Genomic DNA, 19,998 nt, shown 5'->3' with positions numbered 1-19,998 from the left:
AACATAAATACACCCCCCACCAAAAGCAGACATAATCTTAATTTTTTCTCCCTCTTAATCAAAAATAGAAAACTTAAAAATAAAACCAAACCTCCTGTGTGATCGTGTAAACCATATTGGGAGCAATATCCTGACAGTAAGGTTTTTAAAATAAATATATACGCACACTCACAATGGCCCTGCAAGAAGGCAATGGTTTCTTAAACACTTTATAAAGGAAGGTTTTTTTAAAAAAATATTCCTTAAGTAAAATTTGGACTGGGACCCCCCACACCACTTGTCATTTACCAGTTCCCAAGCCCGCCTGAAGACTCTGGACAGAACAGCTATCAGCTAGGGTTAAGGAAATGAGGCTAGCAAAAACTTCATTTCCCATGTTGCAACTAGAATTTTCTGTCTTGGCGACAGTTCCTGCAACTGAGATGGCTGGGGAAAAGGGAGGGGCAGTCAATGGCATGCTTTGCATTCTGGGGAATGTAGTCCGCGAGCGGTAGAAGGCGAAGGGGCTATGGGGCTGTACTGCCAGCTTCTGGCCGCCGTGGCCGGTGGATGTTGGCGGAGTTTAGGTAATAAAATCAAAAGGAAAAAAGACGCAATAAAGTGGACGTTTGGGGAACAGGTTTTATTTATAGGAGGAAGGCCAGTTTAAGTGTTTGGAGGGATTGAACTTTAGTTTAAGGGTGAGGGGTGTGAACATGCGGCTGGGAAGTTTAACCCAGGTCTGAGCTCTGTTGGAGGAGGAAGAGGAGGAGGGGAAGCAGCGTCGCAGTTCTACAAGTGCGAGATGAGGGGGCTGATAGGTCGTTGGGGACGGAAGGAAGCAGGACGGAGTAACGGGGCAACTGAAATTTCGTTCGCAGAGTTAATCAACTCCGGTTTAGAGGGTGCAAAACTAATGTCTGAAGTCGCTTTGGGGAGTGACATGGGACCCATCTTCGTTTCGCTTATGTATTTCGTGAAGATGCTGGAATAAGCAAGGTGTGCTGCAGTCTGAACTGTTTTGATGTTGGGGCTTAGTCAAGACAGGCGTGTTTATTAAACAGCTGTAGATGACTTGAATGAAGGGCTGCTGTTTGATATGAGGGCATCCCCCTCCAGGTAAAAAAAAAAAAATATTGTAGTAGTTTGTATTTTTCAAGAAACTGCAAATTTTCTTTGACCGAAAGAGATAAGCAGAAGCAAGCATGTGTGGCCGTGAGGGGCAGAGCTGTTCTCAGACCACTTTCACATCATAAAAAACCAGGGCTTTTTTTCTGGAAAAAGAGGTGGTGGAACGCAGTGGTGGAACTCAAGACTTCACAATGATGTCACTTTGGGTCAGCTGGAACAAGGGGGAGTTTTTTAAAGTTTAAATTGCCCTCGGCGAAAATGGTCAATGGCTGGTGGCCCTGATCTCCAGACAGAGGGGAGTTTAGACAGAGAACATCTAGCTCAGAGTATCTGACTTTCAAGCAGACTGGAGACTTAGAAACAGTACAGGGAGACATTTGTCACACTCCAGAGGAGTTAGCTCTGTTAGTCTGTAGTAGCAAAATCGAAAGAAGTCCAGTAGCACCTTTAAGACTAACCACCTTTACTGTAGCATAAGCTTTTGAGAATCACAGGTCTCTTCGTCAGACACTTTTTAAATGTTTTCACACAACCAGTCAACAAGTGTCAATTCAAACTGCATACCCCCCCCCCCCCGCCTTCTGATTGCCTTCTGCGGTGGTGTGGAGGGCAATCTAAACTCCCCTCTGTCTGGAGATCAGGGGGTGGGGCCACTGGCCATGTGACCATTTTTAAGAGGTGCCAGAACTCGGTTCCACCGCATTCCTGCTGAAAAAAAGCCCTGTAAAAAACTATTTGTCTCCAGCCTTCTAATACCTTATGGGGAAAAAAAATCTGTTTATGGTCCTTGAATAAGTTGTGTTGTTGCTTCTGTGTGAAGGAAGTTGTGCAGAGCTGAACTGAACTGAACTGCACAACTTTAAATAGAACTGTTTGCTTCTATTTAAAGTGATCTTGACTTTCAGGTCTTCTAGTACTTTTGTAGCTGCCTGTCTGTTTCTTCTAGTGCATTTTAATTATGAAGAACGTGGATTCCAAGAGCTTCTTTAGTGTTTTACTTGATATCAGACAGATAATTAGATTTTAGGTTTGTTTTAGATTGGGCTGGGGTGGGGCGGGGGTATGCAGTTTGAATTGACACTTGTTGACTGGTTGTGTGAAAACATTTAAAATGCGTCTGACGAAGAGACCTGTGATTCTCAAAAGCTTATGTTACAGTAAAGGTGGTTAGTCTTAAAGGTGCTACTGGACTTTTTTCGATTTTGCTACTACTGACTAACACGGCTAACTCCTCTGGAGTGTGACAAATGTCTCCCTGTACTGTGTTTCTAAGTCTCCAGTCTGCTTGAAAGTCAGATACTCTGAGCTAGATGTTCTCCATCAAATCTATGGGAACTGGTTGCGGGGTTTACTCAGCTATCTCTTGGCTTAACATATCTTGCATTATAACTGTAAGGATTTGTTGTTGCTTAGACTGAGTTTTGGAATAGTATGGGAAAGACAAGAATCAGTTTGAATAACTGTTCATGTAAATGTGGTTCATGTAAATGTGAGGTGCTTCTTGTATGTTTAGCTGATGGGATTCTTTATTTTGTATAGACTTTCAGTGAGCACTTAATGGAAGATGTCATCTGGGCTTACGGAAGAACAGAAAAGGAAGATTGAAGAGAACAGGCAGAAGGCTTTGGCAAGGAGAGCAGAACGACTGGCAGCTCAGCAGGATGGCATTGCTAAGAAGCTGCCTGCCCTGAACTCTTTTAAAAGCTGTCAAGGAAGTTTGCAGCAGCCTTTGAAGAAAGAAAACCATCATGCCAGGTTTGGTAGTCATCACCCCCAGGACTCCAGCAACCATGATGTGCAGAAGAGCCTTCAAATGGAGGGTAGTCACTGGAGCCCACCCCAAGCGGCACCCTTGTATAGAGGGCAACAGAAGAATTATTTGGAGGGCTCCAATCAAGATTTAGTTAGGCAGCCAAGTAGCGCCAAGTGGTCACCAATGATGCAGGATTCCTTGAGTTACCCTCATTCAGATTTGAGTTCTCAAGAGCAAAGTCAACCACTTTCTCATTCTAATTTGTTGCATCAGACTACGTACTGCTCAGCAGTCCAATGCCTTGCAGAGCAGTGTCATTCTAGGGTCAGTGCTAGCGGGGACCCTGACAGTATTAAAGATCTACAGACCCTGGACACATCCTCCAGTGGGCATCCTCCAGTGGGCACAACAGATGGTTGTGAAAAGTTGGGGATGGTTAGAAATCCAGACTCTGAACACTTTGCCAAAAAAGAAGGTAGTATATTGCAGTTCTATGGTACGAAAAATCCTTTGGTTCCGGTGAAAGGGGCCAGACCAGAGAATTCAGCAGTAGCTGGGAGTACAGGAAACTTGTTGGCAACATCTGTACAGAGAAAAGTACACAGCATCCTCAAAGGGAAATGTGTGAAGCATTCTGAAGACCGATTCCAGGTTAATATAGGGTACAATGCTGAGCTTATTGAAATGTTCAGGAGCTTACCGAGCAAAAAATACGGTAAGATCATTGTTTATTGTCTTGCGCCTTGTTTGTCATTGTACAAAAGGCAGTGCATGCAGTGATCTTCATAGCTGGGATTGTACTGTAAACTGTAGATAGCTGAATTGGGGAGCTTCTGCTAAATCCTGAAAAGCTTTACTTTCATCCCCCCCCCCCCCAAAGATCACGCATCAGTCCCTCATGGATGCAGAGTTAAAAATGAATAAGCTATAATCTATGGGGAAGTATTCACACTGACACCGGCACAACCACATGCCAGTTGTCCTCAACACTTTCCTTGCCTCGGCCCCCTGTGGCTCCCAATCCCCCCACCTCCATGCCACTGGAGGGCTTTTGTTTTTTAAAACATTATCACTGTCTACAAGGGCTTGGATCCTCTGGCTCCCTTCCGTTAAGCTGAATCCTATGACTCTCTTCTTGCCAAAACTTTTGTCCACCAGAAATAATAATTCTTCATTGGAGGACATCTTGCTTCCATGCAGAAAGACTTCTGCTAAGACAGTAATAGGATCCTCTAAATTCTCGGCTTTGATTTTTTTAAAAGCCCAGTTCACTGCTGAGATATAAAGGAAAAAGCACATCTCTGCACAAAAAGTGCTAGTCACTTACTGGGAATTTCGAGGACCTAGTAGATACATTGTTATAATTAGAATGCCTTATTATTTTTAAAAAATCTGAACTAGCTCTCTGGTGCAGGGAGGGAATGGTGGGGAGGAGCTGAGGCAAGGAAGATGGTACCAGTGTGGGCAAGAGCTGCAGAAATGTTTGCCTTCCCACCTCCAACAGCTTACAAACATGCTTTGGACTAATCTTTCCAAAAGGATTATACGAAACCAGATTTGGGAATATTCACAGCAAAGTGGAGGAAAACAGAGGAAGTGGATGAATAGGGGACCTACCTAAATGCCAAACTGGACTAAAACCTCTGTGTGGAAGCAGCCCAGGCTCTAAATGGTGGAGATACTGGACTCAGTTTCAGACTAACCAGTGGCCTCCTCATGTTCCTGGAGCTGAAACAGACAGTGTTTGCTTCCTCTCTGGGTTTTCCTAAAGCTGATACAGTTTTAAAATATTTCTGTTCATTTAGCTCATTAGATAATTGATGAGACATCATACTTGAATCTGCAAGGAAGTTTGTGTCTCGTTGATTCTGAAAAGTTGCCTAATTTTTGGTTAGCAACGTACAGGGGCTACCTTTCTGTGCCTCGTTATGCATATGAGAAGTCTCATTGTGTATCTTGCTTTGTGGGAAGAATCTGCATTAATAAATTAAGATTTATGAATACCATTTCTGTGTGGAGTTCTCATGTGTATCTTGTATTCATGTTCTGCTGAATCTCTGAACATCAGCAATGCCATCAGAGGCAATTGAAGAACTGTAATACAGGCAGTGCATGAACTAATTTTCATGCAGGCATCTCTTGTGTAGACTTTATCAATAGGAGCAAACTGAGAAGTTAAAACAGTCCTAGAGCAAGCTGAGCCAAATGTGGTCCCTGTGGTGCTGGCAACGCATGCTCGGCTCAGACCTGGGCACAGTGATTGTGGCAATGGGTGGAGTCTTGACCATCTGAGCCAAGCAGCCCTTGTGATACAACCAGCACCACAGTGGCTCTGCTACTTGGCTCAGCTTGTTCTTAGATGCTAGTGGTCCTCCCGAGCAGCAGCTCACCAAGAGCTTTTCCAGTAAGGTAATGTAACCTCTGCTTCTGAACATATTTATAGGATATTTTCTACCCAAACATAACTCTCCAAATTCTGCCTTGTTTTAGATCCTACAACAAAGATGTGGAATTTCAGTCTAGAAGATTACAGTCATCTCAGTAAGTAAGCAGCTGGTTGAGGTGTATGGCAGCAGTGATTTGGGTGGTTTGCTTAAGTGCAAACATCTGGACTGGGGAGTAATATATGTTCACTAAACCGAACCCAGTTTGCTCAATTATTGGTAAGGGAAGAAATAGGTTTTATTTATTTAGAGCAACTTCTCTTTCAAAAAGTGTGTAGTAAAATCTCCAAAGAGGAGGATTGTCTTGAAAACCAATGAACAAAATGGTTTAAAATTCCATTTACGGAGCTTGGGATTTATGAGCAGATATATGGGAGAGAAGAAAGCCTGCAGTTCTTGATTTTATTTAAACTGGTTTTTGGAACTCATCAATTCTTGGAAATTCTGGATGTTATCAGAGTCTTGACTTCTCAAGTGTATCTCATCTGTAGTCTGTGCTCAGTTTGAAATAGAGAGAGTCACTGAAAACGATGCAGCTTCTGAACTTGTGTGGTGGGTTTTCCTGGGCACTGGCGTGCTCTGCCTGGCTTCTGTTCTGCATGGGAAAATCTCTGGTGCCTTATACTTTTCTGTTTCACCAGGGAGATGCTGGCGTTTTTTTAAAAAATAATTAATTAGTTCATTCTTTTTCTTGAAAATATTTTTTTTAATCTCTAGTAGAAGCAGTGGAGCAAATTCCCTCCATTACTTTGTCACCCCTGGAAGGAGTGGAGGCAGCCACCAAGACTTCTATGCCATCTTCAGTTTGTAAAAGTCCTCACTTGATATCGCTCTTGAAAACATGCGCTGGGTGGAAAAAATCATCAGCCGCAGTCAATGGGAAATGTGTGCTGATATCACATTCTCGATTTGAAGTGGATATTGGCTACGCTGCCAGCCTCATCGGAGTCTTCAAGCAGGTGAATTCTAGAAATTATGGTAAGTGATATAACCAATATTTGCTGTAAAGCTGGTAGTACTCTTTGTTTTTAGTGCTTCTTGTTTCTTTTCCTGTATGATCTATTTTGTATAATACTGATACACAAAACAAGTTGGGACTTGGCACTCTGGGATTAATTCTAGTTACATCTCTTAACTTTGAGTTCCATCAAAGATATTTTGAAGTGCCATGGTTGAATGTGTTAGGCAGCTAACAGGATCCTCAGGATCTTAGATGTTTCTAACCATGGTATGAAAGAACTCATTTTCTTGCTTCAGGAATGCTAAAACTTGGAATCATCATAGGAGCCCAGTATGTATAAATGCTATGGGCATAAGTAACTTTGTGTGGATTTTGAAAACCTAGATCAGGAGTGGCCGACTTCTGTGATCTTTGGGGTGAAATCATTCTATAAAGTGATCTGGGAGCTCCTCAGTGAGAGTCTTAACACAATCTAGCAGGAAGGGCTTCATAGTTAGAGTGCAACTGATTAAGTGCAGCATTGCATACAGATAAGTACATCTGTATATTATGTGCATAATCCATCCAATGTAACATTTATATATGGAATTTCTTGCAACTTAAATAATTTTGGTAAGGCTCCCAGGTGCCAGATAAAATTATACCATCTCCAGTTGGCTGTTTCAGCCCTACACTTACCTAATGCATTTTGTACTAAAATTCCAATACAAGGATCTGAGTGACTCTGGTAGTGATTACTGAATACAGATTTATATTATGCAGTGCAAACTCTTCTGTCTAACTCTGAACATCTGACCTTGGAATATGTACTATCATATCTCCATTACCTGACTCTTCCCACAGTCCCAGTTCACTTTGTGCCCTAGATTGCTTCCAGTGTATTATAACTCATTTCTTTTATTTTGAACCTCAAATTATCAGAAGAGTTTGAGTAATCCTTATGTTGGTGGATAAAGGAAATTGATTTGAAAGCTATGAAACATTAGTTCTTATTTAAGGTTGATATACATATTTTCTCAGCATCTTTGGACATTATTCCTTATGACTTTTACAGACATGAAGACTAGAAAATGGAGTTTCCTTCTGGAGGATTACCTCAATCTAAGTAAGATTCTGCCTGTCCTTCAAAGAAGTCATAATACTTTTGTAGGGTTACTCTCTCAAACCTTGTTCTTAGAATTGGTCATTAAAGTTAGAGGCGGATTAAGTGGTGAAGAATTCATGTTGGCTCTTCTGCTACTTTCCAACAGGGATAACGTGTATAGCTTTCACTTACAGCTTCTGTGTAAAAAAAAGAAGCAGAGATACTATCATGATTTAAATGTAATCTTTGACTGTCTTCTATAGCAGAAGGCAATTACAGCTTCTAGAGCACTTGGTAAATCATACACTTTCTTCCTGAAATTTTTAGCCGCTCTTACATGGGATATTTTGGCTCATTCTAGCTTCCACGCTTCATTACCTCTTTGAAAGGTGGAGTTTCACCATGATTTGGGTGGGGGTGTGCGGTGTAGTGTCGTGCATCAGTGTAAGACTAGGCCAGAAGTGTAGAATGGAGTCAAATGTCTATTTTTTGCACACATTCACACAGAATATGATGCAAAAGATAATGCAATTCTGTGAAAACAAACTAGCAAAAGATCGTTTGGCCAGTTGTCACTAACGTGTTTTGTAATGCAGTTTAGGGATTGTGGCTCAGTGGCAAAGCATGTTACGATTTTACCTCCTCCTCTTTCCCTCTTCTTTGTCCTTAAACAGCAGAAATGACATTAGAAGTATTTTTAAAATTCAAAAGTAACTATTTTGTTTATTTTAGAGGGAAAAGGTCAGATGAAATCAGGGGCTGAAAATTTCTGAGGTCATGCAATATAGAAATCTCTGAGGTAAAATCAGTACATGCACAGACTTTAGTTCTTATGCTCTTCATAGATACTTAAATTCTTATGTTTAAGAGACTTTTATTACTATGTTTTCCCCAAACAGTTTAACACACTTTATTTTAGTTTTCTGTTTCTCTTTTGGGCTTAAGAAGGCTCGTACCCACTTTCTAGTACCTCAACCCCCTTCTTTTCAAATACGAATGCTTTTCTTCATTTTTTGACTGAATCTTAAGGTTTCCCAAGGCAGTTTCCAACCACACCAGACCAGGGATCTCTTCATCTCCAAAGCTATCTCCCTGTTTGACTGGGAGATCTCCTTAGAGGATCTATCTTCTTCTTTGGCCCAAATAGGAATCTAGCTACTTCCTTGCCAACTTCCTTGCCAACTTTCCCCTAATTTTCCTGTTGGTGTTTATCTGCTTTCAGTCAGGACTCCATCTCCCCAAATCTTCACACTCCATGCCTTTCAGCTAGGGCTGAACTCCCCCCCACCCCCATCTTTCCAGCTCATGCTACCCAATCAGGTTCCTTGGAGTAGCCTGTCACTCAGAGCTCTCTCTGTCTGTGAAGGATCAACCCTTAGCAGTCTTTTAGCTGTTTGTACGGCACTTCCAGGCTTTTAAAAAGTGCAGTATGTCACACTTGTGCTTTGGGTGCAAAAGGCCCAAGGCTCAGCAAGTTTTGGAAATGGCTCTTCTGTAATTCAGTCTCTGGAAACTGCTGCCATTAGAGTAGACGGTACTGATCTAAATGGACCAATAGGTTAATCCAGTATAAAGCAGCTTCATACATCAATAAAGCACATTTATTCCTGGATTGCCTTTTCAAGGCTCAGAAACATCTGTGAACCGACTGGTGCATGGAAATCTCCATCTAGCTAGGGAGATGAGTGCAAAAACCTAATTACAGCTGCCTCAAGAGCCTCAGATGTGGACTTTTAAATGTCCTGTCAGAACCACACTATTCAAAGGCCGCCCCTGCTTATGTTTAGTTTAACATTTTACCTCAGCCCCCACTTGTTCAATCTTAAAATAAAAGGTCACCTGAGGATAAAGAGAAACTTTTGGATGAATCACTCAAGCTACTGAGACATCCCAATTTTCCTGAGCTTGTCCGCAAAACAGTGACGACGATAGTGTAATTGCTGCAATTTGCGATCTTATAATTCTAGCATGCAACTTTCTGAGTGTAATAACAGAGTAGGGCTCTGCTTCAGCAGAGAGAGAGAGACTGCTTTCTGGAGGAGCACAGATTAAACCGAAGTGTGCGTATTGCCATTACACACACACACAAATGGAAATCCTTTCATTTCTGTACTTTCAGAATTGAAGAATTTTGCCAGAGTAGCAGGGGTCTAATCTGCTTCCTCCACTCCAGAGATAACTGAAATTAAAATTGGCACCCTACAGTTGTAGTCAATACTCAGACTGTTGTAATGAAGAAAAGCAGTGCAAATTTGAGTTGCTACGTACCTTTGCACTGTCAGAATGTTCCATTTTCTAGATTTTTATATTTTGTTAATTTTTTTTTTGCAAAGAAAGCTGCTTGCAGAATTCTCTGCAGTATCTAGTACAGTGCAAAGATGTTTTGATCAACCTTTCAAGAATACCATCAAGTCACTACTCGGGTTCAAATATTCATTGAACAATTATGAATCCAGAGTTGCTGTAATTGGCGTTTCTTGGAGTGAATAACTTGATAATTTTTAAGATTAAGGAATGAACAAAACATTTCAAATAATATGCATGTTTAGACATTCCTACTGCTTCCCATTCTCAATAGATTATTTTTCATCTTTGAGAAGGTAATAGTGAGGATCAACATATGGAACCATTGTTTACAGTATTTATGGGCTTCTGCTTCAGATTATTGTAGACTGAGACGACAGAGAAATCTTTGAGTGTTTAGTCGTGGCTCTGCATTCAGTTCATGCAAGATATTTTAAACATGTTTGATTTTGCTTTTTCTGTGCCCAGAACTGTATGTATCCCACAGTTCTGCACAAGTGTAGCACAATTGTCAGTTTTTTGTACTGCATAGGATTTAGAATCTTAAGAATTGCTCTGATACAAAAATTTCTAGCCCTCATTATTGTGAAGATAGCTCGACATTTTTGGGCAACACCCTACAAAATCTTCAAAGCCTAAGTAGTGACTTGGTGAGATTTCAAGTGGTAAGTGGTTGAGGAGTCAGTACTATGAATAACTTTTTGCACTTCCAAATGATTAAATTATGCAAATATATGCAAAGGTGCTAGGTTGCCCCATTTATCAAGGTAGCTTTGTCACAGAATTTGTGTTATTTGGGAAGGCATCTGTAAGTTAAATGATTATGTAGTTGCTATGTCCCTTTATAGCCTATGAACTTCCTCTTCATTATGTCATCACTGGACCAGGACCATAGAAAGAATAATTTTTAATGGCTGCTGTATGCTTACGAACTTCTTCACCTTGCAAACTCATCAGATGTCAAACCTGATGGCTTCAGTTGGCATTTTTTTTGTAAACATATTCTTAGGGTTGGGTAAGATAACTTATCTTTTTAATAAGGTAAGGCTTGAAGAATGGTCTATGACTCCAGATAACTAAACACATTGTTTCTGTGCTAATTCAAACTCATATGTTAATTGTTGCACCTTTACTGATACATCAAATCTTCTCTGTGTGTATGTGTTCAGTGGAACTGGTAAAGAGTCTTCCAGATGTGGAGGTAGAACCACTGCCTAAGCCAATTATACAAACCTTTGCTGCTCAGTTTGAGAAGTCCATGCCCAAGACTTCAGACATCCCTGAAGCAGATCTCTCAGGCGTGGATCCCAAAGTTGTGGCAAGCCTCATGCCATTTCAGAGAGAAGGTGTGAAGTAAGTCATGTAATATTCTTAAGCTCATGAAGGACTTACTGTTTTGCTTAAAGTATTGGCACTTTGATCATGTTTATTGAGCCTCCCCTTACCGTCACAGTCAGTCCTAAAAAAGGAAATGTGTATCTTGTACTGTTGGGCTCATATAGGACAGATATGCTGGGTAGGGAATATGTGTTGTAGCAGTTAAAAAAATAATTAATTGTAAATAATTTATCTCTGCTACTTTTGCTAGAATCTTAGCTTTCACTTTTAAAAAGTTTAGCATTCCCAGGATATTCAAGCTTTTGTACAGCCCAGTGTGTGTACAGGGTCTTGAAATGTACCAAGCCTCAATTGCCAGATTTTACTGATTACTTCGATTTTCCCTATGTAGACATAACTGAACCTGCTGCAGTTCCAACTGCATGTGTGGGAAGCTAATCAGAAACTGCAGTGATAATTGAGGTCTTCTGTCAAGGAATTCTTGGGAAAAGCAGATTCTCACTGCCCATGAGCACTAGGCTTGAGTTGTTTCTGTTTACTTTGCAGCATTGTTTCTTCTTGCTTTGTTCAGAAGTCAAATATGAAACAACAATATCTGGAACAGAAAACCAAAGCTAATTTTCATACAATGCGAACAGGGTGTTTGGAGGTGGGGGTATCACACCCAGCCTTGAGGCTTGATAAGAATCGCTTTTGTTGTGGAATGAGAATAATAACCTGTCCGTTTCTTACCTCAATGTGTTTTGTGGTCTTCAGTTTTGCCATTTCCCGAGAGGGCCGCTTGCTCCTTGCCGACGACATGGGCCTAGGGAAGACTATCCAGGCAATCTGCATTGCTGCATATTATCGAAAGGAGTGGCCGCTGCTGGTGATAGCTCCTTCCTCTGTGAGATTTACCTGGGCAGAGGTAATGACTGTATTTCCTGAGCTTCTTTTAATCCTCTGTCTTTAGTTGGATTTAGTTGGTGATGAAAAGACCAGGGAGACAACTAGAGGGACAGTGGAGGAAGATTCAGGATGAATCCAATAAGACACAAGCTAAAGCTCATTTTAACGTGTACTCCGTGGTGGAGATGGTGGCAAAGAAACAACACTTTCTGCCACCACTGTGTTTGCACAGTGTAGGCCAGCGGAGCTGTTCTGGATGATCAGAGGTCTGTTGGGATCTGTTCAGTAGGAGCAGGTGAGCTGCTCAGTGGCCTACTGTGGCCATTTTGCTCACCACTTTGCAGATAAAATCTCTTGCACTCGTACTGACTTGCACTCTACGTTAGTGTGGTGTAGTGGTTAGGTTGTCAAGGTAGGATCTGGGAGACCAGCTCTGCCATGGAAGCTTATTGAGTGACCTTGGGCCAGTCACACACTCTCAGCATAACCTACCTCATAGGGTTGTTGTGAGGATAGAATGGTGGAGAATTATGTAAGTCACCTTGACTCCCCATTGAGGAAAAAGGTGGGGTATAAATGAAGCAAATAAATAAATTTAGCACTGACAGGGTCAGTTGGTGCCAGAGGGCTTTGACAGCTGTTTAGGATGTGGGCAAGATCCTTGGAGGTTTGAAGCTACCACTTGCTTTTATGACCGTTGCCCTTCCTAGCTGCTTAAATCTGTCAGAATGGGGAGAACTGACTGGGTCTGAGGGGTACTTAATGAAGGTGGTCAATCCAGTCTTGAAAAAAATCTATGGAGCATCCATGGCTAAAGAATCCTATCCTAGACTCAGGAGCTTTCAGTAACTATTGACCAGTCTCAGAGGTGATTGAATGGGGGGGTGGCTGGGCAACTTCAAGCTTTCTTAGATGAGGAGAGTTGTTGACATCCTTTCCAATCTGGCTGTAGGCCTAGTGATGGGGCTGAAACAGCCTTGGTCATCTGACCTGTGCTGGAAAATGGACAGAGGGAGTGTGACTCCTGATTTTCCTGGATCTCTCAAGCTGCTTTCAATACCATCGATCATGGTATCATTCTGGGACTGCCTTCTAGGCTGTGACTGGGAAGCACCATTTTGTGGTGGTTCTGGTCCTCCCTGGAGGACAGGTTTCAAAAGTTGTGCTGGGGGACTGCTACTCAGCCCTTTGGTTTTTGGCTTGTGGAGTCTCACAAGCTTTCATCTTCTCCCACAGGTCGGTTTTTGTATTGTGAGTGTGTATAGTGCGTGATAGTAGACTATTTATGTGCATTATGTGAAGTTAGGGCTGCCAGCCTCCAGGTGGTGGCTGGAGATCTCCCGGAATTACAACTGATCTCCAAGTGAACAGAGATCGATTCTCCTGGGAAAAATGGCTGCTTTGGAGGGTGTACTCTATGGTTTTATTCCATTCTGAGGCCCTTCCCCTCTCCAAACCCATCCTCTCCAGGCTCCACCCCCAAAATCTCCTGGAATTTCCCAACCTGGACCTGGCAACCCTATGTGAAATATTGTTTTTCAGCAAAGTCCATGGCTTTTAAATGCTTAAAAAAATGTGGCGAGTCCTTGCCCTGTTAGGAGATAGGGAATAAAAAACCCTATAACAATGATGCTTCTACCGTGGCTCAAGAGCTGCATGTAGTTCTTTGACATGCTAACTGTGGTTCTTCTGAGCAGTATTCCTCACAGCACCCATCCTACAATAGGTTGAATCCCTCTTCATTACCATGCAGCCTCTACTGGCAAGTGATTACAGCTGGTCAGACTATAGTCTCTTTTCATATACGTGGGTGGGATGGGCTCCCAAGGCTTGCAGTTTGAAATAACTGGCTGGGGGCATCTGGCTGTGATTGGTTCTATTCATGGATATGCTCTCTATTCTGACATTTTAAGTAACAGTCTTACTAGGGGGGCTCTAGTGTGATGCTTATCCTAGTTCTCCCATGAGTCATCAACTTTTCCCCCTATTGGACCACTTGAGACTGCAGATGAAGGTTCACAGAATGGAATAAGTCCTCATGAGAAAGACAGAAAACTAGCACATCTGAGAGAAGCTAGAGTCCTTAGCCTTGGCATACCAGCTCTTCATCAATGAAAACCTTCATTGTAGAACAGCAATCACCATGCGGATCTTCACAGTCTGAAGTGGGTCAGTGAGAACAAGGCCAATGTGAACAATGGCATGGGACAAGATACTTGTGAGGTACTTGTTTTCCAGTTGCAAACCCAGAAGTGGAACCCTGTTTGGGGTTGTTATCTGAGGTGTGTTATGGGCTGCACTAGCTTATGCTGTTTTCTGATATGCATACTTTGTTGGTTTTTCAACTTTATGGTTTGTTTATACTAATGCATTACTGTAATCATTTAATATTGTTTGTAATCTACTTTGAGTATCGTTAAGTATACAAGAGGTATAGAAGTCTGCTTAAATAAATTAAGAGCTGGTGCAGATACCCTGCAAATCTGCATTCCCAGATATAACAAGGGAGTAACCATGGCTTAGTTCAGCCATGGGGCTGAATAAGATTAAAGCTTATACAACACTTTATGGCACTAAAAAGGTGCTATGTAAATTGACATCGTTGGGTTTTGATGTTTGAAAAGCAGCTGTAGGCTTCTGGCTGTTGAGATGCAAAAAAAAGAAGATATTTTCTGTTCACATCTCCTTTTTTCGGTGTTTTAGGCTTTCCGCAGGTGGCTTCCTTCCTTGAGTCCTGATAGCATCAGTGTCATAGCAACAAGCAAGGACTGCCTGTTGGCAAGATTGATAAATGTTGTCAGTTTTGACCTTCTCAGCAAGATGGAAAAGCAGCTCAGAACCACCTTGCAAGTCGTGATTGTTGTAAGTAGGGCATCCTAATGGAAGAGGAGGTGCTTCAGATCCTGATATGTCCATCAAAGTCAAAGAAATCTCTTCACCATGGAACACTATTGGACATTATTATAAAGTGGAAGGCTATTACCTTGCACATGGTACAATGGTGAATGGTATGCACATTATGCTTAAGGGTCATATTGTGCTACTATTTACTCAGTTTCCAGTTGTAGCATCTGTTTTGACTATTTTAATGAGTATCTCCATTAATTCACTGGAATTTCAATTTCTATTGTTCAGCAATTGCAGAAAACATTAGCAAGCAAATGGTACTGTTTTCAGGAAACTTTTAGAAATATGCAGGGCTTTTTTTCAGCAGGAACACGGTGGAACGGAGTTCTGGAACCTCTTGAAAATGGTCACATGGCTGGTGGCCCCACCCCCTGATCTCCAGACAGAGGGGAGTTTAGATTGCTCTCCACGCCGAGAGGCACGGAGGGCAATCTAAACTCCCCTCTGTCTGGAGATCAGGGGGAGGGGCCACCAGCCATGTGACCATTTTCTCCGAGGGCAACCCACTGAGTTCCACCACCTCTTTTCCCAGAAAAAAAGCCCTAGAAATATGGAAGTTCCTGTCTAGCTATCTGCTGCTGAGGTGACGAAAAGCTGAGGTGTTACATTGATAATTCCAAATGTAAGAAGGAAGGTGTTTGCTCTCTAGGACTACGAGAGGAGCCTTGAAACTTGGAAACATTAATGTATTCCAACTTGTTATTTTCTCTTGGGATGCTGAGATATTTTGGTCATGTTGCTGTAATTACTTTCTGAAACCTGGCTCAGAAAAATGAGGTATAGGGTTAAAAGTTCACATTCTCTTGATGGTGGCAGCTGCTTGCTCATGGGACTGATTTCCCCATTGTGCATTCATGGCTGTTGATTATAGCTGCAGCAGAACATCCACTTGGGGGTGGGATTGTCTGGTTTTGCCTTCCCTATCACCTTACACCCAATTCCACCTCACAACTCACAGCTCATGTTTTTTGAATGCACAGCTAGCTTTAAGAAAAACAGCACCAATGTGGGCAAACAAACTGCAGTCTTTCATTCACATGGTGACCAAAAACACTTTGAGTATCATATTTTTGAAAAGATGTCTACATACTGAAGCCTCAAAATGGCATGCTGAAGCCTCAAAAAACCTGTTGCAGTTTGGGAGGCAAAGAATTGGCATAGGGAAGTAGCCTGCAGAAAGAACTTGCTGAAGTACTTCAGAGTCAGCATGTTGTTGTTCATCTCTGATTACTATTATTTGACAAGAGCTTTTAGTTGATAGGATTAATTGAGGTAGTATTTTTGTAACAATCTGCTTCGACATCCTAATTTCTATTATTTTGTGACGTTTTTCTTGCACGTGTCAAGTCACCAAGCTCACACTTGTTGGACTCTGAACACTTGGAGAGCAGTCTTTCTGATTTCAGCTGAAATTCACTAATGGAAGAATGTGTTCCCTGTCACAGCCAAAAATTTTCTGCCCGGTTGATGTGATAGAGCCAAGTGCCTAAAGCATGTGTCTCCTGAATCTGAGCAGTGGCCTCCTGTTATTTTTTTTTTAAAGTCACCTTTCTGCTGGATGGGCATTCTAGGCCATTTTAAAGCTTGTTAAAAAAGGAATGAAATCCATATTAGACTTAGCAGCAGGTTTTAACATTACATTTTACTTCTTATAACATTGCTGGGGTGGGGAGAAATGAATGAACTACGAATCATTCAGACAAATGGTAGAGACTTAGCCTGGCACCAGAAAGATGACAAAGGTGATGGTGCCAGGTGAACAGCTTCATAGAGCTCTCCTTGAAAACGCAGGTATCAGTGGTGCTGGCTCTTCTCTGTAGGAGCAGAAGGAGGAAGAGTCTCTGACTAAATCCGTTTCATTTGTGGCAATATTCTGTCAACGTGCCAGAGGTGAAAGTGTTGGACAGTAATCCATTTCCATTTTTGGTTGTCCACATGGTGATTGACCTATGATACCCAGAAAATCCCATTGAGAGTAATCATGTGGCATTGATGGGGGAGTAAAATCATGATGCGCAAGGAGAAAATGTATTTGTGTGGTCTACAGTATAGATTGTTGCTTTGAGCAGAGGAGTTAGAAATTACCTCCTTTGCTGCCACTGCTTCTGACATTGTGGGAGATGATCTCATCTGAATCTTGCATCTTCCACTAATCTTGAATTGTTAGGTTTCTTATTCATGTGCTGGATATATTGCAGCATTCAGATCAAATAGCTCCCACGGGGTGTTTTGCTTCCCCACCTCTCTCTTCAACCCTCCCTGTGCTGGCTGCTGTTATTAGCATAACCTTATTGCTAACCCAGATTGAGAAAGCAGTGTCTGAGAGCTGAAGGGGGTATATTATCCTCTCTATGCATGGCTGCTTACTTGCCCAAATGCAACCAGATGAGTACATTCCCTGGGAGGGTGCCAATTTCTTCTGTGTCCTGAAACTCAGTCTTGTAACAGGAATGGAAATGTAGCTCATTCCAGGAGGGGAACTCTCAAATGGTAGGCTATTATCTACCTGGCGAGCCTTTAACAGCAAACCAGTTGGCTCCTAATTAGATTTTCTCCTCTCTGATGTTTTTGATTAACCCTTCATTTGGGGGTGTCAGTGCAGCATGGGATTTGCAATTAGATCTGCATTTAAAGGAAGAACAGATGATAGCAAAAGAGTATACATTTTGGAAATTATTTGTCTTCCTTCCCTTTCTTGGCTCAGATTGTTCACGGGTCACAACTTAAGGTTGTGATTTCTTTTGCCATAATGCCCTGGAATCCTGTTCCATTTCAGTTGGCCAATCCTGTCCAGCGTTCTGCCAGTTTTGCATCCAGAACTGTGTTGTGCATGTCCTGTCCCTCTGCTTTCAAACTTTGTCTAGTATGGTGTCCTTGAAACTTGAGGGCTATTTAATTAGTTTTGGATTTGTCTTGACTGTGGCTCACGGTTTTACTCTCTGCTCTTTCTTTTTTTTCAGGATGAATCTCATTTTCTTAAGAATGTCAAAACAGCTCGATGCCAAGCTGCATTGCCTCTTCTGAAGGTGTGTATCCCACAGTTTTCAAAACAGGAGGCCTGGATTTTATATGCAGTGTGCTCAAAAAGCCTGACATACGGGCATGAGTGATAGGAAAAGACTGGAGAACTAAAAGGATTTTATTCAGGTATATGATGCTGCAGTGACAGGTTTAAAAGCCAGGATAGAACACAGAGTGAGTGCCAAGGAAAAATGGCTCGTCCTATATCCAAAATTTCTTACCGGAGCAATAGCAAGTCTTCACCTCTCTTCTGCCTGCAGCAGGATTTCCAAAGACTACAACTTCCTGTCTTTTTATGTTTCTTCGTGTCCTCCCCACATTTTAAAAGCAAAGAAATAGAAAGTAATTAGAAGCCAGGATCTTCCATGTAGCGAGTGTTGACTCCAAACCCTTAAACAAGTATCCTTGATTCATGCTGGGTTGGGTTTTGCCTACAGAAGATAGAATGTAGCTGATCATGCTTTGATCATGTGGGGAGGGTGCGTGCGTGCGTGCGTGCGTGCGTGTGTTACGCTGAGGTTGCCTTTTACCTGCCCTTGAAAAAGACCCCGAGAAGGGACCTGGTCCATCTTGTTCAGTCAGTAGCTGGTCTGGTGCTTCTGGGAAACTGTCCAGCAGGGAACGAAGGCACTAGCCTCCCCCTGTTCTTTATCCTCATTATCTGGTATTCAGAGGTATGCTTTCCTTGAACCTATTTGTTGCAGTCAGCCCCAAAGTTCCGCCTATCTCCTGGGCTCTGAACCAATCCTGGGAATTCTGCCCTCAAGTAAGCCCCAGTGACTGGCCTGCCAATCAGAGCCCTTGGAACTTCCATGGATAGGAGGGGGGGTGAGCCTCCTCCATTTAAAAAGGAGGGATCGTTCCATTTTCCTTTGGACAGGGAGATTGTGGCGGTGAATAAATACATATGATTAGTCAGGCTTTTTCTTTTTGGGATTTTTAGTTAGGATTTTGGAGTCAGGGCAGGGTAGGAACATTGTTTTAAGGAATTAAATTAACACCCTGTGGATTGCCCATCCAAAATCTAACTTTTCTGGTATTGGTACTGTAGCCAGATTCTCTGAAACTTTAAAAGAGCAGCCTTGTACTTGAGTTGAAGCCTGTCAGCCTCTCAGGTTACAGAGAGGCTGACAGGGTTACAAAGGAGCCTTGCTGAGGAGCCCTGTTGGGAGGAAAAACTATAATATCTTCCCTCAGCATTTTGTTGTTAATTTTGTTGTTAATTTAGGCTTAGGTTCAACCAGAACTCCCAGTGAGGAAAAAAGATAACTTCCAAGGAGTGGAATGCAAGCCAGTTCTACCTTTGTTCTTACCATTTATTCCACACAAAACTTGTAACTGATTCTATAACTTATTTTCTGTAAATAAACCATTGGTTGCTCTGTTTTATCTCTGTGTTATCTAGCTGTGGGAAAGAGGTTTCTAATCACCTCACTATTAAGTACCACACTATTAGGGTCACAAATCAAAGCTCTTTAGGGAACACAAGCTAGATGCTACCATCTAATTAATCAAAGCTTGTGTACCACCTTTGTGGATATTGTGGTAGCTGGAATTTAAACAGAAGGAAAGTATAGGCCAACCAGAGTGCAGGTGTAATAGGACAGCATTCGCTCCAGAGAGTCTTTTACCTCAGAGCTCTCCCTCCTTCCTCCATTATATCAGGAGTATGCCACAAATAAAATCAGTGCTAGCCTAAAGCCAGCAGTCACAATATGCAGCAAAAGTGGTGACAACCAGGTGCTGACCATCATAGTATCTGATTCCACTTACAGTGACAAAACAAGGTGACTTTAGTTTTTGGTCCCTTTAAGCTACATCATCATCGTCATCATCATCATCATAACAACTGCACTTATATACCGCTCTTCTAGACAGATTACTGCCCCCACCCAGAGCAGTGCACATGTTAGTATTATTATTACCCCCACAAGACAGTGGGGGAGCGGGGGCTGAGTGGCTTACCCAAGGCCACCTACTGAGCTCATAGCAGTAGTGGGATTTGAACCAGTAAAGTGCTGATTCACAGCCAAACCACTTAACCACTGTGCTATAGCAGCTCTCATATTTACTTGAAATATGTTTTACAAATCCTAATTGTAGCCATGTTCAGGCATTTAAATGCTTTGCCAAATAAAGGAAAAATAAATACATAATTTATAATTATGTCTAAGTATTCTAAGTGTTT

The 19,998-nt window shown here is 42.0% G+C and overlaps 1 protein-coding gene across 3 annotated transcripts in view; it reads left to right on the top strand.

Annotated features, from left to right (window-relative positions):
- The first annotated feature begins 488 nt into the window (after positions 1-488).
- Positions 489-19,998, top strand: part of SMARCAL1 (SWI/SNF related, matrix associated, actin dependent regulator of chromatin, subfamily a like 1) — a 52,576-nt gene continuing 33,066 nt past the window's right edge. The window contains exons 1-10 of one of the 3 annotated variants that reach the window (XM_054971932.1): positions 543-566; positions 861-978; positions 2,650-3,578; positions 5,354-5,404; positions 6,025-6,285; positions 7,323-7,373; positions 10,826-11,009; positions 11,751-11,901; positions 14,586-14,744; positions 17,750-17,815. In XM_054971932.1, the coding sequence (XP_054827907.1) occupies positions 2,675-3,578; positions 5,354-5,404; positions 6,025-6,285; positions 7,323-7,373; positions 10,826-11,009; positions 11,751-11,901; positions 14,586-14,744; positions 17,750-17,815 (1,827 nt within the window). In that variant the 5' untranslated portion in view covers positions 543-566; positions 861-978; positions 2,650-2,674. Of the gene's footprint in view, positions 567-860; positions 979-2,649; positions 3,579-5,353; positions 5,405-6,024; positions 6,286-7,322; positions 7,374-10,825; positions 11,010-11,750; positions 11,902-14,585; positions 14,745-17,749; positions 17,816-19,998 lie in introns of all 3 variants that reach the window. The other 2 variants (XM_054971934.1, XM_054971931.1) reach the window with 2 other exon arrangements.

Source organism: Eublepharis macularius, chromosome 2 (genome assembly GCF_028583425.1).
Source record: "Eublepharis macularius isolate TG4126 chromosome 2, MPM_Emac_v1.0, whole genome shotgun sequence".
NCBI lineage: Eukaryota > Metazoa > Chordata > Lepidosauria > Squamata > Eublepharidae > Eublepharis > Eublepharis macularius.
Note: the sequence above shows the minus strand (reverse complement) of the source record. Positions and strands in the feature narration are given on the sequence as shown.